Genomic DNA, 26,824 nt, shown 5'->3' on the forward strand with positions numbered 1-26,824 from the left:
AAAGCATTGCACCTGATCTGTGGTCAGGTGCATTGCTTTGGCCAATCACAATGCACTGTCAGGACGTAGTGCATTGTGGGGCACAGCGGGCGAACAGCCCTCCGAACGCCTTTCCTGTTCGTATTTTCACTGAACACACGAACGGCCGATATTCGAGTCCAAGCCCAACTCTACGCGTCACTGTGGAGTAATGTTGATTTGACTCCACTAACAATTCAGAATTTGAACAAATGCTCTTAAAACAAACATTTTTTAAACAAAATTCTTCTGGTGTATGGTCAGCTCTACACAGTTTAGTACCAGCTTCCTGATAATGACAACAGTGAGCCATGCCTGTGTGATGTGTCAGCACAGTGACCAGTGGCACGTGATATAGGTGACAACATAGGTGCTCGGTAGGGAGACGGGGACAGAATGTTGTCACCCTATCACAGGAAGTATCTGAACAAGGCCCTTCATGGCAGGGTCAGTAGGAAACATCCTAAAGAGACCCTGTCAGTTTAACAAATTGCAGGTAAAAGCCTTCCTTGCAGTGCTTTTCCTTTCCATAGATTATTTCCCTATACAAAGCAATGACAGGCTGACAGTGGCAGCAGCTGTACAGATGTAATCGGACATCCACTGATTACCTGTAGCTACAAACAGATAATTGTCCCTGGATGCAGAGAGGCTGTATGCAGAGACAAACATCTGTCCCTAACTGCAGCTATTCACTGGATATGCAAACAGCCACACTCACCATCAGCCTGCCATTGCTTTCTATAAGCTTGCTATAAGCTGACCATCCGCAGCTACACGCAGACACTTGCCATTCTAGGCACAGGAGCCTCTGATTCTTGCTGCCAGAATCAGAACTATAGTCCTAATCACAAGTGTGAATGAAGCCTTAATTCTGGCTTTTATCTCCTGGGCCATTCTACCCGCCCTAATCACATGTGTAATTGGGATCTGTATATATACTATATTGCCAAAAGTATCGGGACACCCCTCCAAATCATTGGATTCAGGTGTTCCAATCACCTCCATGGCCACAGGTATATAAATTTAAGCACCTAGGCATGGAGACTGCTTCTACAAACATTTGTGAAAGAATGGGTCGCTCTCAGGAGCTCAGTGAATTCAAGCGTGGTACCGAGATAGGTTCCCACCTGTACAACAACTCCCTCTGTGACATTTCCTTGCTACTAAATATTCCACGGTCAGTTAGTGGTATTATAACCAAGTGGAAGCAACTGGGAACAACGGCACTCAGCCACCAAGTGGTAGGCCACGTAAAATGACAGAGTCACTGGACTCTAGAGCAGTGGAGACGTGTTCTCTAGGATGATCAATCACGATTCTCTGTCTGGCCATCCAATGGATGTGTCTGGGTTTGGCGGTTGCCAGGAGAACAGTACTTGCCTAACTGCATTGTGCTATGTGTAAAGTTTGGTGGAGGGGGGATTATGGTGTGGTGTTGTTTTTCAGGGGTTGGGCTTGGCCCCTTAGTTCCAGTGAAGGGAACTCTTAAGACGTCAGCATACCAAGTCATTTTGGACAATTTCGTGCTCCCAACTTTGTGGGAAGAGTTTGGGGATGGCCCCTTCCTGTTCCAACATGACTGTGCACCAGTGTACAAAGCAAGGTCCACAAAGACTTGGATGAGTGAGTTTGGGGTAGAGGAACTTGACTGGCCTGGTTCTCATCCAACATCAGTGCCTGACCTCACAAATGCACTTCTGGAAGAATGGTCAGACCTTCCCATAGACACTCCTAAACCTTGTGGACAGCCTTCCCAGAACAGTTGAAGCTGTTATAGCTGCAAAGGGCGGGGCCAACTCAATATTGAACCCTACAGACCAAGGCTGGGATGCTATTAAAGTTCATGTGCATGTAAAGGCAGGCCGACCAATACTTCTGTATTTCCAAACGCACAGAACCATGTAAAAAGTAGTGTAAGCACTACTTTTTCAGATCGCACTGCACCAAACTGCATGGTACTGTAGTACAATACAGTTTGGTGGCCACAAATGTTTGTGAGATGCATTTGGGGTACCATTAACAACTACTGGCACCCATACATGTCTCACAAAAATGAGTATAAAATGTTTATTGATTAGGAACATCAGGTTTATTGATTAGGAACAGGACTTTATTTAATAAGGACTAAAATTACTGTCACTTAGCAGTTATACTGTGATCTTGGAGTGAGCCTAAATCAGACTTCTCAGTAAACTTTGCATTAAAGTTGTTGTAAACCCTTACATACGAGTGTATGTAGATGTAAGCAATTGGGAACAACAGCAACTCAGCCATGAAGTGGTAGGCCATGTAAAATGACAGAGCGGGGTCAGCACATGCTGAAGCGCACAGTGCGTACAAGTTACCAACTGTCTGCAGAGTCAATAGCTAAAGACCCCCAAACTTCATGTGACCTTCAGATTAGCACAACAACAGTGCATAGAGAGCTTCATGGAATGGATTTCCATGGCCAAGCAGCTGCATCCAAGCCTTACATCACCAATTGCAATGCAAAGCGTTTGATGCAGTGGTGTAAAGCACGCCACCACTGGACTCTAGAGCAGTGGAGACGTGTTCTCTAGGGTGATCAATCATGATTTTCTCTCTGACAATCCGATGGGTTTATCTGGGTTTGGTGGTTGCCAGGAGAACGGTGCTTGCCTAACTGCATTGTGCCAAGTGTAAAGTTTGGTGGAGAGGGGATTATGGTGCGGGGTTGTTTTTCAGGGGTTGGGCTTGGCCCCTTAGTTCCAGTGAAGGGAACTCTTAAGGCATCAGCATACCAAGACATTTTGGACAAGTTCCTTACATACGAGTGTATGTAGAGTGTATAGAGGGATATGTTTTGTTCATTTTTCATGTCAGAAGTTTACAACCACTGTAAAAAATTCCTCACATGTCAAAATTGTTCAAAAAGCCCCAAATGTTTTTAAAGAAGCTCCAAGCAAGTGATTTTGCTTAGACTAAGATCATGTCATCAATCTGCAGGAAGGAAGATACATTGTCTCAGTCTCCTCACTTCCAGTCCTCACTCTTCAACTTTGTAACTTAAAGTGTTACTAAACCCACAACAGTACAATCAGTCTGTATATGCAGTAAAGCATGCTTGGTATACTCACTGTGGAACCTAAAGGGTTAATCCACCACATTGTGTTAAAAAGCTGTTTGATCCTGTTTTCTCTGATCCTCCCCTTCTTCAACTGCACATGCTCAGTTTGGTGTATGTTGCTAGAGAGTTTTTTTCTTTGGGAGGGTGCATGTGATCAGCATAGGGACAATTAGCACTGTCCAGACAAATGTCAGGGGTCCTGCAGCCTCGTATGACAATCAAGGGAGAATGTAAACTCCACTTACAAACTTTAACCAGTGCTCTGCTAGACACTGATAGAAGTCACAAGATTGCTATATACTGCTGATGAGAAAATGTATTTAGCAATTTATAATTTCTAAAATAATTGAATTTCCATGTTCTGTGTACTGTGGGAGACCAGATAAAGTGAATGCGTAAATTGACGGCGCTATATAAGTACCTGAAATAAATAAATAAAATTAAAAAAATAAATAAATGCAGGGTCATGTGTTAAGTAACACTTTAACAGCAAGTCACAAGGCAATAGGGTGAAGCAGGGACTGATCTGCGTCAGACGTTTGTGAACAAAGCCCCAACCTACACAGACAGCAGGCTTTTCAATACTGGTCCCTCCGCAAACCAGCATCTTAATGCCTGAACAAAGTTGGTTCTGTCCTTCTGTAGAGAAAATCAGATGAAGGCATTGTCGGAGGGAGTGAGAAGTAATAAATCTTCTTGTACATAATATACATGCCCTAAACATAGAAAATATATCTCCTGTTACATCCATGTTCTTGTTTGTCTTGAGTGTCACTAATCCAGTCTGAGGTTTAGCAAAAAAAAAAAAGATTAAAGTTGTGAATTGCCCAGAAAACGGCTGAGCGGGCACAGCGACAGACATGAGTGATATCAAGGAACGCAGCGGTTCACTCAGAGATAAACTTGGCATGGAAGGAAGGACAGAGGCCATTCAAATGAAGCATGCACTGCGGAAAAACAGAGCACTTGAGCAGTGCATAACTCATTCTCTGAGTGGCCAGCAGCACTTCAAAGCAGGTTAATATTTAATATGGTAAATAAATTTTCCGCCTAGCCAGAACATTTCAAGAGAACCAATTTAAAGGCACTGCAATTTTCATCTACTTTATACAGTGGTAGGATTTAAAGAAAAAATTGAATATCGCATTGAACAAACATAATTTAAAAACAAATCACTGAAAGGGCTCGTTCACACACGTTGCCGTGAAGGGGGAGGCGGTAAACCAGGTGCTCCCATCAAGTACAAAAATATTTCTGGCAGGATTTTTGAGACACAACTTACTCCAACATATAAAATCAAAGAAATGTTTTTTCCATAACTGTAACAATTAAAATGTATCCAGATTCATAAAAACTATTTAATGCAGTACCATTCCCACTTGTCATATTCTATCAATCATCATGCATCAATTTACTGATGAACATCTGATAGACCACACCACCTATACTCCATTCTCTCTAAAGCTCGCCAACAGAAACTCTAACTCATCTTGACATGTTTCTTTGATGATAATCCACTTCCTCAGGAGCAGATAGAGGGAAATAATATATAACTGTACTGGAGCCCCTAGAGATGACATGCATGCAACTCGAGCAATCCAAGAAGGGGACCTCAAAGACTAGGGTAGGTAAGTGAAACCTACCAATGGTCAAAAACCACCTCCAGCGACACCACAGGTAAGTAAGTTGTTTTTACACTTCTTCAATTAATGATGTAGACAGCTTGTTCTCTCAAACAGGGACATAGTTCAGCATCTCAGAGCCCCATAAGGTGTTCACTCCTCTTGTTCCAATCACCAGGTGTCCAATGGGGTCAAAATTATCCAAGGTGCCACTGAGGAAATGTCACATCTCCCAAATCATCTCTTATGGTGGCCACACACATATTGAAATGGTCATTAAATCGATTGTTCAATTCAATTTAAATAAAAATCGCAAACCAATAATTATTTTAATAAAATATGGAGTGCTTGTATACAACTAAAATCACAATCAACCTTGAAATATATCAAACCACTGCCTCCCCATGGTTTTTTGCCGGTTTTCAGGTCTCTGGCGCCATCATGATAACTGTGACAAGCCGAATGTGACTCCTTGTGGTTTCATAGCTGACTGCACACCTATGAGCCATGCTGCACCCTATGAATGGCCCGCAGACTCCTCGGATGTGATGTGTCCCAAGAGGCTGCAGGCAGGGGAAGGAGAGCAAATTTCCGCTTGGATCGCCTAGATGATTTGGGCAGAAGAGGGACGGGGTACTTTTCAAAACCAGGTACTCACTCCCCCCCCCAAAAAAAAGTGTCCAAAATTTGAAGGGGGGGAGGGGCAGAAGAGCGGATCTTCCCTTTAGGAGTGAAGTTCTGCTTTAAATCAGGGCAAAAAGGAGATGTGTACTTTGTATCAAAGTGCACCTATCCTGTAAGTGCTCAGGAATCACTTTAACCCAGGTGTTAAGTGTCTATGAACAAAAGGGGTAAATGCTAGGGAGTGCTTTTGTTTTTTGCAGTATACTTATGTGACTTAGTAAAACTAAGGCAGCTGCCATATTCACACCAGTTCTTGGTCTGGATGATGTCACCCTTACTGTGTGTTGGAATAGCAGGTGACAGCTCTTCTTACAGCCATCAGCACCTACAGGCATTGTGCCACTGCCCCGCCTCCTGCCTATTTATTTAGCAATGTCACTGATAATATCTACTATGAGCGCTCACCCTATGGTATGGATCAAGAGTTTAAATGGATGTACATGTTTGCTCCTATAGAGAGTAGAAGGTTTACGCTCTGTTGATACCTCCTGTGCCAGCCTATACTGGGGGCCAAAGAACAGCAGTCAGCTGGAAAAAATGTATGCAGGCAGGTGAAAGTAGTCTTCACATCCATAGGTGGCCTTGTACCATCACTGCATGGGAAGAGGGGTCCCTTAGGGATTAAGTCTTTAACCTCAAGAACAGAATCTGTTTGAATGGACACAAAATTCTTGGAAGATTCATCAGCCATTTTGGGTGAATGAACCTTTTAAATAAGGGAACCCCCATCATTCAAGGGACAGCACTCAGTGCAGGGAGAGGTTCCAGGGGAGCAGGGATAGCTTAGGGAAGGTTCCCCCAACACTTAATCTACTTTGATGATCAGTACAGGAGCATGGAGACTTTTGCTGAAACTGCTCTTCAGGTACTCTGTCGAGGAGAATTATCCCCGGTAGATGAAACTGTCTTTCGGTAATACATCTTTTCAAATGTTGAGTCTGGTTCTTGGCTGAACTGTTGTATCAAGTGTCAAGGACTTGCCTATCGATAATACTAATAACTATGGACACACTATATACTGTGTGTGTGATTCCTCCCAAAAGGGTACCTCACTTAGATGCTTACATGCGTCTTGGGCCTGAAATGGCTCATAACCATTTAACATGTTTCATTCCCCCGGTGCAACGCCACCAGTTGCTGTAGACAACCACTAATTCTCTTGTGCTCTGGTATATCACAGATTGGTGATGAGCCATTGCAGCCTGCAGCAAAAACATGCAAGGCGGCTGTTCCTTCTTCAGCCACTGCTTTAAATAAAACTGACACGTTGGAGTAGAATAAACCTCTGAATTAATAGGCTCTTTACAAGTGCACACAGAGAGTTATCGTAAGCCGCTATGTTGGTCCCTGGGCGGAGTGAGCTCTTTTTCCTATTGTGAGGCCTGCTGGGTTTCTGATTGCCTGCAGCAGCCTTAATCTAAACAACGACTGTAACCAATTTAGAGCGGAGAACGTGGAGGTCATTCCAAGCCAGCAGGTAGAGCGTATAACAAGAGCAGAGAGACAAATGCTGCCAAGAGTGAGGTAATGTTCCGGGCTGCATGACAAATTCATTGGATTTATGGGATAGGATATAGTACTGGTGCTAGATGGGTCAGGCCTTGAATGGAAAAGATATTAAATATGAACCATTCCAATGAAATTCATCAGTCTGTATTTCATCAGAATAATTAAAATTGGGCTAAAGGGCAACTCTCCCCAAACCTTTGTTTCAGTTTTGGGTAGGGTCTGGCTGCCTATATTCCCAACTCCTTATGTTTCTTTCCAGTCAAGAGATTTTCCACAGTAGTCTGTGATTCTCATAGGGCTTGTTCTCATCTGCAGCTACCCTTTGAAAAGTGATCCACCTTGGTTTGATTTTTTGAGGGTGTTTGACAGGCAAAGAGGAGGTAATATGTCACTCTCTCACCCCCTGCTTTAACCCTCAATATGCCACACCACCATATTACAGCCAGTTGCAGAGCGGTTGTGGTGGGCCCTCCCCCCATGCTATGTAAACAAGCACTTATTTTGGAGCCCCTACACAGCTGCAGGCACTCCTATGCACATACCAAACACACCACATCAGACTTGTGTTAGCGCAACAAAACATACATATATAATGTACTAGGATAGCAATAAAAATGAGCGCTCTTGTAGGTAAGCAGCTGAACACTCAAGGAAACCAAATAAAGCTTTGTGATAAATGTATAAAAATATGTGCAGTGCTAGTCAGTGAATTATAATAAACATATAATTAATATATATATATATATATATATATATATATATATATACTGTAATAAATGTCCCCAATGGTAAGAACATCAATTAATGACAGTCTCTAGATGAATGTATCGTGATCTACAGCTTTCAATCCAATGGTGGTGCTCCCAATGGTAAAGTTAAAAATGCGCACTCACCAGAAGCGTAATTTAATTACGCAGTATGTAAATCAACACAGATCCACTTCACCGATAAGAGTCTGGACTGGAACTCAGGGTAGGTTCTCCTTCAAGGTGGCATGGGTATGAGCCCACCTGTCCAGGTGAGCACAGACAAACACATATGAAAAACACAAGAGCAGCAAGGAGGTTGCCATATTGAATTGCATTTTACAGAAAATGACAGAGCTGTAGATTGAAAAGAAAGGAGTTTTATTATTTATAGAGCCCTGCTGCGATCCAGTCTCCTGTCCACCAGACCCAGAGAGGGAAGCACCTGTAAACAGGCATCTTTACCCACCTATCCCTTAAAGGGACCTCTGGCCAGCTGGATCAACCTACATCCATTGAGGGCTCATACCCATACCACCTTGAAGGAGAACCTACCCTGAGTTCCAGTCCGGACCCTTATCGGTGAAGTGGATCTGTGTTGATTTACATACTGCGTAATTAAATTACGCTTCTAGTGAGTGCGCATTTTTAACTTTACCATTGGGAGCACCACCATTGGATTGAAAGCTGTAGATCACGATACATTCATCTAGAGACTGTCATTAATTGATGTTCTTACCATTGGGGACATTATATTTATTTCAGGTACTTATATAGCGCCGTCAATTTACGCAGCGCTTTACATATATATTGTACATTCACATAAGTCCCTAACCCTCAAGGGGCGTACAATCTAAGGTAATATATATATATATATATATATATGTTTTTTATAATTGCCACCATCAATCCCACCCCACCCCACACGCCAAAGTCCTGACTCAAACCTTTCCTTCCAACCTCATGTCCAATCACTATCAAAATCATGCAGGCTCCACCTCCGCAACATCTCCAAGATACGTACATTCCTCACCCCAGAAACTACTAAACAACTCGTACACTCCCTCATTATATCACGCCTGGACTACTGCAACTCCCTTCTCACTGGCCTACCCAAACAAACGCTATCCCCACTCCAGTGGATCCTGAACTCAGCGGCTAGACTCATCCACCTCACCAACCGCTCCATATCCGCCACCCCCCTCTGCCAATCCCTTCACTGGATCCCAATTACCCAGCGCATCAAATTCAAATGACTAAGGCTACGTTCACACTAGCGTTGTGTGCAGGCGGCAGAGAGGCGTTTGGGAAGCGTTTTTACCGCTTCCCAAACGCCTCTGCCAATTCTGCACATTACAGCACAAGGTGCTGTTCTAACGGGAGCGTTTGCGTCGCGTCGCTGCAAAATGGATGCCTCTGGTCGAGTCAGGAGGTATTGAAGCCTCCTATTCTAGTCTATAGTGCCGCTCCGCAAACACCCGGCTGGCGTTTGCTGTGCGGTTGCGCCGCAGTTGTGGGGCGTTTGCGGAGTGGTAACACTATTCAAACTGCATTATAGGCATTTTTGGAGCGTTTTTAACGCTCGGCAAATGCCTAGCAACCGGCGCTAAACCGCGCATGCGGCGTTTGCGGAGCGTTTGCCGAATGTTAAAAAACACTCCGCAAACGCCGGACCAACACTTGCCAAATGCTATAGGGGCGTTTGTTGATGTCAGAGGAGAATGGGCAGACTGGTTGCTGCGACATTCAGATGGTAGGGTCAGAATTTGGCAAAAAACAACATGAAAGCATGGATCCATCCTGCCTTGTATCAATGGTTCAGGCTGGTGATGGTGTAATGGTGTGGGGGATATTTTCTTAGCATTGGCAAGGTGTACCTAATAAAGTGGCTGGTGAGTGTGTACTAAAATATATTGGGGGGAGATTTACTAACACTGGAGAGTGCAAAATCTGGTGCAGCTCTGTATAGAAACCAATCCATTTCCAGGTTTTATTGTTAAGGTGGTTGTAAAGGCTGAAGGTTTTTTACCTTCATGCATTATAAGCATGAAGGCAAAAAACCTTCTGTGTGCAGCAGTGCCCCCAGCCCCCTCAATACTTACCTAAGCCTCATCACGATCCAGCCTTAGCTGTGATGCGTCTCTGCCTCCTCATTGGCTGAGACAACAAGAGGGAGCCATTGGCTCCCACTGCTGTCAATCACAGCCAGTCAGCTAATGAGGCGGGGGGGGGTAAGGCCAAGCCGTGGCTCCATGTGTGAATGGACTCATGGAGCAGCAGGTACCCCCATAGCTGTTTGCTGTGGGGGCACCCAACAGACAGGAGAAGCCAGGAGAGCCTGCGGGGAACGCGAGAAGAGGAGGACCCAGGCTGCTCTGCAAAACCACTGCACACAGTAGGTAAGTATGACAAGATTGTTACTTTATTTTTTTTTAAATGAACCTTTAGAATTGCTTTATTATTTATTTATTTATTTATTTATTTCAGGTACTTATATAGCGCCATCAATTTACACAGCGTTTTTACATATATATTGTACATTCACATCAGCTTTAACCTCCCTGGCGGTCTGATTATGTCAAAGCGGTACATTGTTTTTTGCATGGAAATTTGTTGTTTTATATTGTAGGCCTGTAATTCCTAGGAATAACTCACTTAAATCTGTCCAAACAAGAGTCTAGTAAACATCCCGGGTATGATAAAGTTTGAAACACGAAATCATAAGTTATAATATAATAAATAATTATAAAGAATAATAATATAATAATAATAATAAATTTAATTCAATAATGTAATCAAACCAAAAACACTGAAATTTGAAACAGAGCACCAAGTTTGCACATCACTGAGCTGAGTCGCAGAATCGTCGCTGTCGTTGTTTTCAGTGCCTGATGACGAATTTCCCCACAAATCATTATCGCTCAATTCTGCAAGTGGTTCTAATTCACTATCGCTGTTTTTTAGCTGGTCAAAAATGACATTTGACCTAAAGGGATGCTTTTTGGATGCCATGGATGTTCTCGGGGTTTCCAGGCAGAAAGAACAGTAAAAGTGCAGGCAGGGCACAGGACAAAGCACTCGGGACAAAATTTAGGTGAAATGGTTTGATACAGTAATGTAATCCTAACAGATTACAATGTATTGTGTGTATGTCATGTTTTTACTTTTTTGAATCTCCCGCCGGTTCTGCCCCCTGCTTCCCGACACTCACAGAGAAGGGAACCTGGAAGATGGATGCCGGCATTGGCCGAAGGACACAGTGAGAGGACATCGGGGGAGCGCAGGACAAGGTAAGGATCGGGGGATCGCAGGACAAGCACTACAGTGTAATCCTGAGTGTGGCTGGGGGTTCCTGCTTTTGGTACTGTAAATTAACCCCGAGCTACACTCAGGATTACCACTAGGAAGCTTAAAGATTGATTGAACAAGTTGAAGTTAGAAGCTGATTGGCTACCATGCACAGTTACACTGGTAGCAATATTTGGCTGCAGGAATGGAAGAGCTGGTGTAGCACCATGGAAGCATAGAAGAGCTAGTGTAGCACCATGGAAGCATGGCAGAGCTAGTGTAGCACCATTTACTACTCCACATGTCAGCACTACAGCACCCACTCTTGTTTAATTTGGGAAGTAAGCTGTAGCAGCCTGGGAGTAACCTGTGTTCTGTTGAACTGATATAATATCCATGATATCAAACTGTTTGTAACGTAATTCGAAAGTCAATTAAAGACACATATTTCAATACACTCATTAATACTTATAATACTGAATAAAATACTAATAAAAAAGGGATGAAGTTTTTTAGCAAGAAGCCAGCTTGTGGCAGGAGTGGTGGTGGTCAGTAGTGGAGGGCTCTGAGTGAGAGTTGGTCCACAAGGTCAAGATGCATCTCTCATGGGCAGCTGGATTACTATAATCAGTCCTTAAGTTAGTTGCACAGCCCAGTCTAGGGACCCAGCTAAAACCACAATATAGGGATGCCTCGCAAGTGTCCATAGGGATGTGTGTGCTCCTGCCTTGCATTACAGTCTAGAGGTGTCATGGACCTGTGTGTGAGGAAGAGAGCTGGTAGGATGGCTTGGGCTATGCTCTTCTTCTCCTGAAAAGCTTTAGCGAGAGGAAGCCAGCTCCATACTTTGCAACCTGGCTTGAAAATTATAATGCAATGTATACTTGTGGTTCCATCCCCATGTAAGCCCCCCTTCCATGACACTGCAAGCCAGAATGCTAAATACTTAAAATACTCATAGCTGTCTTGATTATTACAATCAGTGCTGCCGATCTAAGTATGAGTTATAATCAGGCTAACTGTGACCTGGTGAATGATAATAAGTGCTTCCAGCTGTCTATGCAGAAGGGTAAGGGCCAAAGTAGCACACATATGATGAACATAGTGTATCACAGTGATGAGTGGTCCAATCAAGGGCAGGAAGATATCTCCCAAAACGTTGTACCATGAAGATATCTGCCCTTCCGTTGCCTGCCTTATCTCCCATACCTGCCCACTTTACAGGCAAGAATTTTTACATCAATAGAAATCAATTTAAATGGTCAGTCCAACCAAAAGTGATATTTTAGTGATCAGTGGAACCTGGTAGGCTAATCCCTGTACTGAAGAGCTCAATTCTTTAACAGCAAGATCTCCTGGTCATAACTCCCAACTCTGCTTCTGTCCACCTGGGAGTTTTGGATGTTTCCGCACAAATTTGCCTGTTCCAGCTCTTCCTGTTGTATTTCCCATAATAAAAGCTAAATACAAAATCCATCAAGGAGAGTGGGAACCCATCATAATGATCACATTAGATGTACAGACCTGGGAACCGAGTACATAGAAATAACCAATGAAGTCCCCAAGAGATAAATAAGAATAACATCAGACAGTTCAACTTTTCAGCCTCTATAAAAAAACTGAAATATCAGTTTTGGTTGGACTTACCCCTTAAAACAATTACTAATTGTAAATGAAGGCACAAACAAATGTGTAAATGGATAGTACAGCACCTTTAGCCTCATTAGTACTCATTGAGCAGTATATTTATGAATGCATTTGTACAGACCTATTGACCCCTGTTCACATGAACATTTATTGTGTTATTCCAATTACTCCAGATCCGTCACTCAGGATAAGGGAGATGATGGTTCTTTGCTTAGACCTGGCACGGTGCATGATAGCTGGAAATAACTCACATCTGAGTTTGTCACCTTCAGAGGTGTTACAGCAGAATAGGGGAAATATTCCAAGATTTTGCTAAAAATACATTTGGCAGAATTAAATGTTGCTGCAGTTTTCTACATTATGGTATATCTAAACTTACACAAAAATGACAACCTAACAGCAGCCAATGTGTGCCCATTCATGCTTCTGATCTATTTGCAGCTTTCACCTTTATCTCCTATCCCACAGCAGGAGCCTGAAATTGTTTAGATACCTTGTTCTTAGTGGTGGTCACAGGTTTTCCTCTTTTCCTCAATCTAGGTTAAAGAGATCCTATCACCAACTTGAAAAAACTGCAAGTAAAAGTACAGAAAAATCAAGCATTTTAAATGTTTACTTGTGTTTTTCCTTCCCTTAAATTATTTTTTTATTCACTTGCTCTATACCTTTGAACTTGTTAGAATTTTTGACAAGTCCAAGAAGAGTCCGTTCTTGAACAGTCCCCTTCTTCCTTGCATGTCATAACTCTACCCTCTTCTGGAAGTGTCCAAATACTGACTGTACTGGCCCAGCTCTTCCATTCTTCCCCTCAACTCCCTACATAACCATTTATGGAGCAGCCATGGAGGCATGGAGAAGAATACTATAGAATCTCACATAAGCGACAGCTGGGGTTGCTCACATCACATTTAAGATAGCAGCACCCACCAGCAATCTTAGGGCTTTAAAGTAGATTTAAACCCTAACAAGTTTGTTTTTTGTTTGTTTTTCAACAAAACACCATGTTCACCTTTTTTGCATCCTTTTTTTACATCTCAGTGTTCATCTCAATCTTCCTCAGCCTCTTTCAGCCATTCCCTGTCCATATGCACACCAATGGTACATGTGGCAGGGTGACAACATAAAAAAGTTGCAAGACAGTTTTCACTCCATAACAAGAAGTGTCTAATCAAGGAACTTCATGGCAGTATCACTGGGCATTCTTTGAAACTGGCTTTACACTATTTTGTTGCATAACACATGCTAAAAAGCACAATTTACCACAACAGCATTAGCATTGTTGCAGCATTCATTCAGAATGGCATCCTACATGCTCAAGTACAGTAGGTGCCAAAAGCCACTAGGGAGGTCTCCAACCCATCGATCATGATCTACCAGTTGATTGTGGCCAGGTGACTGGTAGATCGAGTCCTTAGCTTGTCAAACCACCATCTGCAGAACCTCAAACAAAGACACATACAAAGCAATGGAAGTTTTTTTTTTGTTTGTAGAGAAGAAAATATCCAGTATTTCTGGGTAAGAGGGAACATATGACTCACTACTTATTTGACAGAGCTGGTGTTTAGTGATTGTCCACTCACAAAGCTAAACTCTCTCATGCCACACTTTGTTGACAGGCTTTGGGCTGGTGTCAATGTCATCAGTTTTACATTAGTGTCAGACGCTTTTGAGATCATTTACAAATCATTGACAGGTGCAGTGGACCTCCTTCTAATCTGCAGTGGATCTCCTTCAGACATGCAGTTGACCTTCTGATCCGCTGTAGACCTCCTTCTGACCTGCTGTCAGGAATGGACTTGCCAGTAATGGTGGGACTCACCTGCCTTGTGGGCTGCAGTACCAGGGCTGGCCAGCGGGTGCTCTCAGCAATCAGAGACTCAACCCTGTAGTCAGCCAAACACCTAAAGCTGATTACGGAGGTGTATTTAAGGGATGGCCAGACCTGCAGTCTGGGCCTTGGTGTGTGTTTTTCTATGGGCCCCTGTATCTTGTTACCTGCATTCCTGTTCCTGCCTGACTGACTCATTGCCGACCCTGCCTGATCCTGACCTCTGCTGACTTCTCCTGTTTGATCCCTGGCTTGTGACCCCGACCATTCTCTGCCTGACCCCCTGTACCTACCTGCCCGTTAGTTGCTGTACCTGGCTCGTGACCTGACTACTCTCTGCCTGCTCCTCCTGTTCCTACCTGCCCGATTGTTATTGACCCGGCCTGCCTGACTACGCTTGCATTGTATGTATTGTTATCTGTGGGTGGCTTGGTTTGGTTCGTTTGCACTTTGTTTATGTTTTAGTATTGCACTGCGTTTTGTATTGTTAGTATTAATAAATTATATTGTTTATAACATATCTGAAGCCTGCGTTTCCCTGCGTCAGTTCACATACCTCTGGTCATACCCGGAGCCCTGACACCTGCATTAGACTTTCCTCTGATCTACAGTAGCCATCATTCTGATCTGCAGTAGACCTCCTCCTGACATACAGCTGACCTCTTTCTGACCTGCAATAGACTTCCTTCTGATTTGCAGTAGAATACCTTCTCATCTACAGTGGACTTCCTTCTGCTCTGCTGTAGACCTCCTTCTGACATGAAGTTGACCTTCTTCTGATCTACAGTAGGCCTCTTTCTGATCTGCAGTGGACCTCCTTCTGACATGCAGTTGACCTCCTTCTGCTCTGCAGTAGACTTCCTTCTGATTTGCAGTAGAATACCTTCTGATCTACACTGGGCTTTCTTCTGATCAGAAGTAGACCTATTCTGACATGCAGTTGACCTTCTTCTGACCTGCAGTTGATTTCCTTCTGACTTTCATTTTATTTTCTTCATGCAGGTTTTGCATCACCATAGACTTATGTGTGAATCCAAAACCCGCTTGACGCAAACAAAAAGCCCATCAACTGAAGCTTTAAGCAGTTTGAGGCGCATAAGGAAGGTGAGTAAATGCAGATGGTGGGGCCAGATAAACAAAGTACAGGATCCCTTTAACCTGTGGACTTTGTAATCTCTCCAAAGCTGACTCTTTTTGTTTTTTGTGTATTTTTTTTCTTTAATTCACAGTCTATCCCACCTCCATTTTTGCTTAGGTGAGAATGATGCTCCTGCAGCCTTCTGGGTTACACATGTCATATATTCCAGGAAAGCTGGATTCACTGGATGTGTGAGTATATTTATTAAGGATAACTCATAAAAAATGTAAGACAGAATTGAAAAAAAAATAAAACAGGAGGTGAAGTTCCTCTTTAACCCAGTCTGTAAAAGTATTACTTTAAGATTGACCCACCATTAAATGTAAGTCCAGCTCCAAGCAGATAAAAATGTATCTATTGAGGTAGAGCTGTGTTCGCACTGCAAGGGTTACAAAATTATTTTGTCTAGGGAAGAGGTTTCACATACCTAATACTCCACTCCTCTGCCAGGCGGTGCTCCCCCACGTTCCAGTAGTGGACTGTCCATTAGCATCTCAATGTCCAGAGCAGGGCTATGGACCCTGCTCTGGTATTGATGACATCAGGAGCCAAGAGTGCAGGAGTACAGAAGCTATGGGGACCTGTCTAGCTGTGGGAAGGAGCGGAGGATTGGGTAAGCATATCTCCATTTCTTGTTCCCCTAGATATTTATGAGCAATTAACCCTGGCAGTGCTGGCACAGCCACACTGCAAGGGATAATTTATTATTTTCCTGGAGTTGGGTTTTAACGCTTAAAGATTCTAAAAGAAAAACTGTTCCTGCAACTGCTAAAAAGTTCCAGCTGGAATTAGGATTTACCTTTTTTTTTCCATTACTTAAAATCCTTCTAAAACTACATATTCATCTAGTACTACCCTGTCCACACAGTGACAACGATACAGCAATTTTCTGTTAAAGGAAGTGGCAAAATAACAGATCAACTGCAGGACAACATTAATAAAACTATGACACAAGGAAAAGAAAGACAGAAACACGAAAAATGCTGTTGTAACACTAGTGATAGATTGTAGCTGGTATGTAAAAATATGTAATTATGTAATATGTAAAAATATGTAATTTTTTTATTTCTGCCCATAGTCTCACTTTAATTTTTAACTTTGTCTGGAATGACCTTTTAAACTGACTTTCTGAGCATCACTGACCGGTTATCACCGTGATGGTAATTATGGTGCGTTGACGTGCTGCGACAGTCGTTCATCTCTAGTTTATCCCACACAGAAACAAGAGAAACATACAAAGTGCAAGTGACACAGCTAAGGCCTTTCAAACCCCCTGTTTGCCAGATTGAGAAAATAAGACACCACATCTTAAAATTCAGAGGAGCTCCCAGGTCTGCAGAAAGGACACTGATGGCACAAAAGGCCCATTTAGCTCATGAGAGTCTGCTTTCAACAGCAGCATTCCCCTGGAAACCATCCACTGATTTTCTCAAGTAGATCCCATTTCCTTACCTCAGAAACCTTGCCAGGTGTCCCTTTTGAGTTTGACCATATCGCAGAGAGAACGGGACAATTATTTCCTTTTAGTCCTCAGCTTTCCACTTGTAAAGTGCTTTCCGATGCCTTTTTCACCAGAGGGATGAGCCTGGAATATGGAGTGCGATATGTTAGGATTGATAATGGTTCAGTACCTAGAATACTTTCCTCTTTTATTTCTGAAATTAAAGAAAAATTACATTTATTTTTTTTTCATCTTTTTATCACTCAAGTGTTTTCAAAATGTCACTAATAGTTACGATCAGATGGCCAGCCTGATTAGAAAAGCAGCTGGCTCTACAAATCTCAGAACAGTGCTTAGATCAGCTTTTCCCAACCATTTTAACATGGGGGAACGATTGAAATAACTTTTAGGTCTCAGGGAACCCCTGTTAATAATTATTGTACCTGAAGTTCATGACACATTAGCAGAAACAGTAAGTTAGGAATAAATAAAATAATCAGGAATGTGGCATTATTTGTGGATCTGACAAACGGGGGTGATTTTTCTAAAACTGGAGTGCACAAAATCTGGTGCAGCTCTGCATAGAAACCAATCAGCGCTCAGGTTTTATTGTCAAATCTTATTTGAACAAGCTAAAGTTAGAAGCTGATAAGCTACCATGCACAGCTGCACCAGATTCTGACTGCTCCAGTTTTAGTAAATCTCCCCCACAGGGTTGCCATATACAACATAATTATTTTCAATAATAATAATTATAATAAGAAAACAAAACTAAAACCATTCAGGGCTCAAAGAGAAATGCAGATAATGAAAATTGTAGCGTTCGCTCATGATGGTCAGTGGAGAAATGCCCACTTATATTGATGCTTAGTTGAGATGTGAGTTGAGATGTGCCCCTTTATATTAGTGGTCAATGAATTGACCCATTGTATTATTGGTCAGGGAAATGCTTCTATAGATTGGTGGTCAGTGAGAAGGGCCTCCTTACACTGGTCATCACCATTACTCTGGTGATCTATGGGAAAAGTCAGCAGTGCTTCTAACATTGACAGTCTATGGGAAGAATGAGTCCCTTACACATAGCCCACAAGATAATAGGTGTCAGTAGTTACTTATCTAAGAATCTATGGAATTGCTCATTACTCAAGGAACTCCTAGCAACCTCCAGAAGAACCCTAGGGCTCCACAAATACATGGTTGAGAAAGGCTGACTTAGATAATAAGTATTGATTGAAAAACGCTCACAACTGACTTAAATCAATCAGTACATTCAAAGTCAGACCTGAAATCTGACGTTTGTTGTCCTGTACACTGCGTGAAATAACCACTATTTCCTCACTCCTCTCAGTACATAACAATATCAAATACCAGAAACAAAGACCATTTCCTATTGCATGCCTATATTAACTGACAGCTTTCTGTAGCATTACATTTGCTGGATGTTACGTTACATGTGGCCCTTTGAAGTCAGAGACCATATATCAAGTAAACTGACCATCATTGAACTACAGGGTTCTGGTATTTGATACTGTTATGCAGGGCTTTTTTCAGCTGGAACTTGATGGAACTCAGTTCTACCACCCCTGGCTCAGGCCCTCTGTTCCCTGCTCACCACTATCAATTGTACACACAGAGGTCCGGCTTCTGTGTTTACAATTGATAGCCTATCTCCCAACAGCTCCCACAGATCTGATCTTTTGAGCAGCACCCACTGAGTGCATGATGGAGACAAGGGAGATGCAGATGGCAGAGTGCAGTGCGGCTGCTGACACCCCCATTGGATGATCGCCCTGCAAGTGAGAGAGGTGGAGCCACCTACAGTGTGCCGGGAGGTACTAGAGCCAGCTGGGTGCTTCAGCTTAATACAGCAACAAAAGTAAGAAATGTGAAAGATGATGAAGCTTTTAAGGAGGGGGGGGGCATTGGAGGGGGGTTGCATGCAGAGTTTAGAGCTGAAGGGGAGTGAAAGTGGGATGTGGATGGGGGATGCAGAGGTAAACAACTGTGGAAGAAGGCTGAAATCTGCATTCTGTGTGTAGTGCACCCCACAACTGTGCGCTCTGTACGTAATGCACCCCTGGCATTTCTTGCCCCTTTAAGACCCTCCCAATGTTAGTGAAATTTAACCACACACACTATTTGATGTGGTTTGGAGAATGTGTGTGTGTGGGGGGGGGTCGGGGGGTCGTGGTTGAGTTCCTGCACCTATTCTCTGAGAAAAAAGCCCTGCTGTTATGTACTCTGAGGAGTTAGGAGACAGTGGTGAATCAAGGCAGTGTACAGAGCAACAAATGTCAAATTTCAAGTCAGAGCGACATAAAATGTCCAGGCAACTATTTTATTAGCTCAAATAAGAGCTACAAATTGTATTATTTGACAAAAATCTGTCCCTTGTATCTCTTCTGCAGGCTGCCTTGGAAGATTTTGGCTGCTTGAAAGTTGGGTTCTGCTCAAACATTTTTTGCAGTAAAGTGTAAGAGCTGGCAGACATCACTAGCCTTCAAACACAAAGAAACTAGAATTTCTCCAATTCCCTTATGAAAGACAAAGGACATGACACCTACCAAAGTGATAGCATAGCAAAAACCTGTCCTAGAAAAATCAGCATTACCACAAAGCCAATGACCAGATTCAATATTCCACCTGTAAGAAACAGTTGGGGAGATAAACTGTCTAAATCCCACTGGTTACACACTATAGGCTCAAGTATAAACTAAACACACCAAGATAAGGCTTTTTGGGGGATTTTTTGAACAGAGACAATTGTCCAGTAAGATCTGAAAATGACAGTTGCCTAGCTAAAAATAAAGATCCTTATCTTTGTGTTAAAACTTTGCAAGTGAAGTGTTTTGTGAGACAGTTTCCTGATCCTGGTTTGTCTGCGGTTTGTAAAAAAACAGAAGCCCAGGGAAAGAGAAAGCAAAAGTCTGTCCCACTGTACTTATTGACAAAGCGTCCACCTATGCAGTTCTCTCAGATGTAGTTTAAAAAATGGTGGTGGTGGAGTATCTCGATCCTTTTGTTTTTGAAGGGTCTATAACTTGTATCATAGGTGTATTTTAAATGATAGAGACAGAATATCAACCAAAAATCCAGAAAAAACACACGATACAAATATTATAAACTGAGTTGCAGTTCAGTGAGTAAAATAAGTATTTGATCCCCTACAAACCAACAACAATTCTGGCTCCCACAGACTGGCTATGTGCTCATGCGGTAAACAGATTAGTCCTGTCAATTTAAGAAGGTGCTCCTAACAACAACTCGTTATGTGTATAAAAGCCACCTCTCCACAGAATCTCTTTCTTCCATTCAAACCTCACCACAATGGGCAATACCAAAGAGCTGTCAAAGGACGTCAGGGACAAGATTGTAGACCTGCACAGGGCTGGAATTGGCTATAAGACCTTCAGCAAGAAGCTTGGTGAGAAGGAGACAACTGTTGGAGCGATTATTCGCAAATAGAAGAAATACAAAAAAAACATAAATCACCCAATCAAACCGATGGTAACACAATATGCTGCCATGGATTGAAATCCTGCAGCACCCGCAAGGTCCCCCTCCTCAAGAAGGCACATGTACAGGACCATCTGAAGTTTGCCAATGAACATCTAAATCAATCAGAGAAGGATTGGGAGAAAGTGCTGTGATCAGATGAGACCAAAATTGAGCTCCATGGCATTAACTTGATTCGCCATCTTTGGAGGAATAAAAATGCTGACTATGACCCTAAAAACACCATCCCTACAGTCAAGCACAGAGGTGGAAACCTTGTGCTTTGGGGTTTCTCTGCTAAAAGTAGACTTTTCCGCATTGAGGGGAAAATGGACAGAGCCATGTATTGTAAAATCTTGGATGAGAACCTTCTTCCTCAGCCAGAACATTGAAGAGGGGTCATGGATTGGTCTTCCAGCATGGCAATGACCCAAAACATACCGCCAAGGCAACAAAGGAGTGGCTCAAGAGGAAACACAGTAAGGTCATGGAGTGGCCTAGCCAGTCTCCAGACCTTAATCCTATAGGAAATTTATGGAGGGAGCTGAAACTTTGAGTTGTCAAGCAACAGCCAAGAAACCTTAAGGATATAGAGAAGATCTGTAAAGAAGAGTGCACCAAAGTCCCTCATGAGATGTGCAAACCTGCTAACCAACTACGTAAGAAACGTCTTACCTCTGTGCTTGCCAACAAGAGTTTCTCCACCAAGTACTAAGTCATGTTTTGCTTGGGGATCAAATACTTATTTTACTCACTGAACTGCAACTCAATTTATAACATTTGTATTGTGTGTTTTTCTTGATTTTTGGTTGATATTCTGTCTCTATTATTAAAAATACACATATGATAAAAATAATAGACCCTTCATTTCTTTGTAAGTGGGCAAACTTACAAAGACTGCAGGGGATCAAATAATTATTTTCCCCACTGTACGAAAGACTGAAACTTGCTGCAGCTGGAGAGAGCTGGATGATGCACTGAGTGCTACTAACATTACTATGCAACCAGGGATGGATGACCGAAATGCAAGCAGTCTTCCACCCACCAGAGTCTCATGCACCAGGGCTAAACCCCCATGTGCATAAAGACTAATGACTTAAGACCTTTATTTTACTAGATTGGAGCAGGTCTTTTTTGCTGTCTGTATCCTCATTACCTCCTACTTCCTGTCTCAGTGACAACCATGTAACAGGAAGTCAGGAGAAGTCTAACCAATTGGGATACAGACAATAATATAAAAACTTACTGAGGTTTTAATTCTTCCCCACAGTGTCCAAAACTAAAATAAAGTTAGGCTCTAAAGTGAGCCTGTGCTTAATTTAAAATTCTTCAAAGTGAATGTCTAACCTAACAGCAAACATCACAAGATGATGGCCATCACTATTAGTATTAGCCAATAAAGCACCTTCTATGCCCTCTTAAACTGGTCATGAACTATATAATATGTTTATACAATCTCATTCTTCCAAACTATGTTATAAAAACCCTACCTAAAAAGCACTGTCTAATACCATGGCAATTGGTACTTCTAACACCTACCTTTTGGACTGCCCATTAAGGTCACAAGCTTCAATGCAGGCCAAAGCAGCTAACAAGTCTTCAACGGGAACCACTTCTAATCAGAGCTGTGGTGGATGGTCGAAAAAGAAATGGTTGATTTTTTGGACGTGCCAACGCTCTTAACACGATAATGCTGCTACTGTGCAAATATGTAAAAAACCAGAATTGTCACTCTTGCACAGAAAGTCCCAGATGAATATTATATTTTTAAAACAAACTTCTAGTCTGAAGGCAAAAAGGAAATGAAAAGTGAGACATACCTCACAGTATTTAACAACATATATATATTTTTTTAAGAAATACTTTAAGGTTGCAATATAACCCCAGATTTCACTATTAAGCCTGATACACACTGAGGAGCTCGCAGGGAGGTCTCTGTACTCCCATCTGAGCAACTGTGTTTTGACAGGGGGGCCATTCTCCCCCCCCCCCCCAGAACACACCATGCTCATTTGACAGAAGCCGGTTGTGGGATCGGCTTCTGTCAAACAAGGATTTGAACACATGGACCGAATTTGTACCTACTGATTTTAGCCGATACTTGGCTCGTATGTACAGGGCTTAAGGTCATAAGCTTAATTACAAATATTTGTTTTGAGAAAACCTGGGACCAAAAGGAGGAGGGACCCCTTTGGCTTACTAGACAGACCTTTCTCAGAATTTAAACATGGAAAATAGGTTTGCATAGCTTATAGCAAACAATTAAAAATTCTAACAATTAGGTTTAATAATCAAGTTAAAATTAAAGCTACTATCCAAAATGCTGGAAAGTATTACCTTGTCATACTCCATCTCCAATCCCTGGCTCCTCTTCTGTGGTCCTGTAGACACAAGTCTAGTGTTGATGCAGGTGCTATGCTGGGACCTTGCCCTGCTAAGTCACGTATTTTGGCCTGCAAATTTCAATGTTTGATCCAGCAGATGATTAAATTCTTTATAACTGTAGTGTTAATCCCAACCGCTGGAACTGACAATAGCTGACATTTCCTTAAAGTCAGATTAATCTTTGTATATAAGTATCACAGGTAAATTATTGTGGTCCTTGGTGAGGTGTTAAAAAAGGAGATGAGGAGGACTTGCTGCTAGCAAGCCAAAACTTACTACAACAGATATACCACGAGGAACAGATGAAAGAACTCTCCGTCAGTATTAAAGCATAACAAAGGATAATCTCTTTTAACTTCATGCCAAGTTCTCTATTCTAGCTGAGAATACAGAAATAGGATCTGTTAGGAGTGGACTACAATGGTATAATAGATTAAAAAAAAGCCTTTTACATGCCCATTAGCTAGAAGGATGCTCTTAGTATTCAGCATCTGCTCTCGAAAATAACTTACCATCTTCAAAAGCAAAGGAAACAGCTTAGACAACAGAAAAGGAGATATAAAATGCACACAGCTCATTTTTACTTTTTTTTTTTTTTTTTAAAAAACATACTTCTGAACCATCTATATAGACCATATTGTGCATAAATGAGATTTGTGAAAGGTTTGGCCTGTTCATTCCCTAGAACGTATTCTAAAAATGTGCCAGCAATGATTTCAAGGTTATTTCAGACTTCCCTTTTCCTGGCCACTAACTCCTCCCATTTAGATGCCTATGGAATAGTTACGAGACATGTAGACGGTGACCAAAACAGCTCAATAGTCAACTGTAGATTTACAATGGCAGAAGCTTTACTTCAACCTCCCCAAGGCTCTCTGCTGCCTATCATTGAAGCATAAATATAAACGCAAAGAAGATCTTTTGGTCATTACCCATCGCTCTTGACTTGAGGTTAGCATAGGGATGTTGGTTAGCCAGTAATTCCCAAGCCTTGTCCAAGAAAATTAGCTCAAGCTCCCATACTACACACAGCTACTGAAGCTGTAAAACTGCAGGCTCTGAGATAATACACTCACTTTTCTGCTTCTTTATACTGATCATGTAATTTTAGAGATGTAAATACATGCATGTACTGTTATAATTATTTAAGGCTTCAAATATATTCATAAAGCTTTTTTTGGATGAGGTTTTGCTGTCTTTGATTAATAACTAGTGCTGGAAAACCTGTGTATCTATTAGAAACCAAGGTCTTTGGCCTTTATTTAGAGGGATGATCAGCCTAAAACTGATATTTCAGTTTTGGATAGTTGCTGGCAGTAACTCTGACAATCGGTTTACTACACAAGAAACCCAAGGTCCACCCACCTACCACAGCCATTAATGTTAAACTCACTCTCAAAAGTTGGGCAGTGGTATTAGTTAGTAGTCTGGTGTGGTTACTGCATGATTATTCCCAAAGTAATGTTTGCATGGGCAAACAATCTTGTAAAGCACAAGCTTGTGTATCTATAAGATGAGGAAACAGCCCAAATGTCAACCTAATGTTGGCTGGGAATATCCAATTTGGCCAACCAAACTTTCCCTTAAGATTCAAGTCAGATGGTGAAGGTAACAATCTTTCTATGATGCAACTGAAACTCTGACCTTATTAGGTTATAATGATTGAATGTCTTCTTGGTACCTTTAGTGTTTGGACTGTTTATTTGTTTTATATTCCTGACATTGCATCAGGAGGTGTGAATTTCCTTTGATGGTAGCAAAGATGGCAACTCTAGAGGAGAAATCTTGGTATGGGAATCTACCACCAGCATCCTCTCATAGCTAAAAAACAGAAAACTGTATAAAACACTTATTGTAATTTTTCTTTCCTGGCACTAATCCATGGTAGCATACATGAGTAACTGCGCTGCCATGCTGGCACTAGGAAAACTGAAAATTGTATCAAATACTTATTATAGTAATTTTCCCTTCCTGGTGCCACAATCCATGGCAACATACCACAACATGTATGCTGCCATGTTGGTGCCAGGAAATTACATTTTACACTGACTGACCCTTTAATAAGGCAAACAGTGGTAATGTCCAAAATAGTTTCTCTACCAATAGCTATCATTTATCTTTTTCTTGAGCTCACAACAGACCACAAACCTTTATCATTTGTAGGCAGCTTAAAGCTGTTCATTAAATGACACCAAGTGAACCTGACACACATTCACACATTCATTCACATCCAATCCTATCAACCACCAATGATAGTCTGGGAAAGCAGTACTTTGCTTTGCATTTTTTGGAGTGCCCCATACATTACTGATCTGTTCCTGGGTTTTTTTGAGTCTCTGTAACTCCGGTGTGTCTGTGACGATGCTGAAGCCTCTTCCTTTACTCTCTTCAAAGTCTCTCTTGTATTTTACCTGAAATTATACAAAACCAGAATTTCCTGTGTGAAAATAACATTTTTAAATAGCTAAAGTCAGTGACTTATACAGTATATTTGCCATGTCTGGTCTATGGTACAGAATCTGAGGTTTCTGACATTGGGTTTACCTAGAAGGCCCAGTACAGCTTACTGTTCAATGTTGGCAGTAATATTAGGCTAGGGCAGTGGTCGGCAAGCCGTGGCTCACGAGCCACATGCGGCTCTTTACACTCTTTAATGCGGCTCTTCTGTGTGCCGGGCGCCCGCTCCCCTCCCTCCTCTCGGGCGGCCACCCCAAAAGTCAGGACTCTGCAGCTAGCCCAGCAATGGGCAAACTACGGCCCGGCGGACCTTTTAATCTGGCCCGCGGAGCGTGGCAAACATTGGCTGTCAGGATGTAGGCGGGGCAGCGTGACGAACTCCTCTCCTCTCACAGTCCGCCCTGAAGACCGGAACGGCGCGGGAACATGGCGAGAGGAACGTGCGGAGCAAAGGTAAGTGAATTGACACAATATGGGGAATGAATTACTATAGGGGGGATGAATTACTATAGGGGGGATGAATTACTATGGGGGATGAATTACTATATGGGGGATGAATTACTATGGGGGATGAATTACTATGGGGGATGAATTACTATATGGGGGATGAATTACTATGGGGGATGAATTACTATATGGGGGATGAATTACTATGGGGGATGAATTACTATATGGGGGATGAATTACTATGGGGGATGAATTACTATATGGGGGATGAATTACTATGGGGGATGAATTACTATATGGGGGATGAATTACTATGGGGGATGAATTACTATATGGGGGATGAATTACTATATGGGGGATGAATTACTATGGGGGATGAATTACTATATGGGGGATGAATTACTATATAGGGGATGAATTACTATGGGGGATGAATTACTATATGGGGGATGAATTACTATGGGGGATGAATTACTATATGGGGGATGAATTACTATATGGGGGATGAATTACTATGGGGGATGAATTACTATATGGGGGATGAATTACTATGGGGGATGAATTACTATATGGGGGATGAATTACTATGGGGGATGAATTACTATGGGGGATGAATTACTATATGGGGGATGAATTACTATATGGGGGATGTATTTTCAGTTTTAAAAATGTGGCTCTCAAAATAAATTTCAATCGTGGTTTTGGCGAGATTTGGCTCAGTTGAAAAAAAAGGTTGCCCACCACTGGGCTAGGGAGACAGTTTATACCTTGTTTTGATACTTTAGCAGGAACTAGATGTGTATATGGATTTTAGCTTTTCTATTTTTTTGGACAGATTCAGAGAAGGGTATTTTTTCTCAGCCAGAATTGTAGCCTGCCCTGTGACACTGTTGTCACTGAGGCAGGAAGACTGGGAAATATCCAGTGGAAAAAATTAATCAAATCGAAAACAGCATCCGTACACAGCCCTAAAAAAATTGTACAGTATAGGGAACCACTAATGGTTACAAGGGTGGCAGAGGCCTTAA

The 26,824-nt window shown here is 42.1% G+C and overlaps 1 protein-coding gene across 2 annotated transcripts in view; it reads right to left on the reverse strand.

Moving 5' to 3' along the window:
* The window catches only part of NEBL (nebulette), a 306,245-nt gene that overhangs the window by 115,727 nt on the left and 163,694 nt on the right, over positions 1–26,824 (reverse strand). For both annotated transcript variants that reach the window (XM_089693734.1, XM_089693736.1), the window contains exon 4: positions 25,196–25,303. In XM_089693734.1, the coding sequence (XP_089549860.1) occupies positions 25,196–25,303 (108 nt within the window). The remainder of the gene's footprint in view (positions 1–25,195; positions 25,304–26,824) is intronic.

This window comes from Staurois parvus, unplaced genomic scaffold (assembly GCF_062004578.1).
Source record: "Staurois parvus isolate SC_StPar_1 unplaced genomic scaffold, SC_StPar_1.0 ptg000636l, whole genome shotgun sequence".
NCBI classification, from domain to species: domain Eukaryota; kingdom Metazoa; phylum Chordata; class Amphibia; order Anura; family Ranidae; genus Staurois; species Staurois parvus.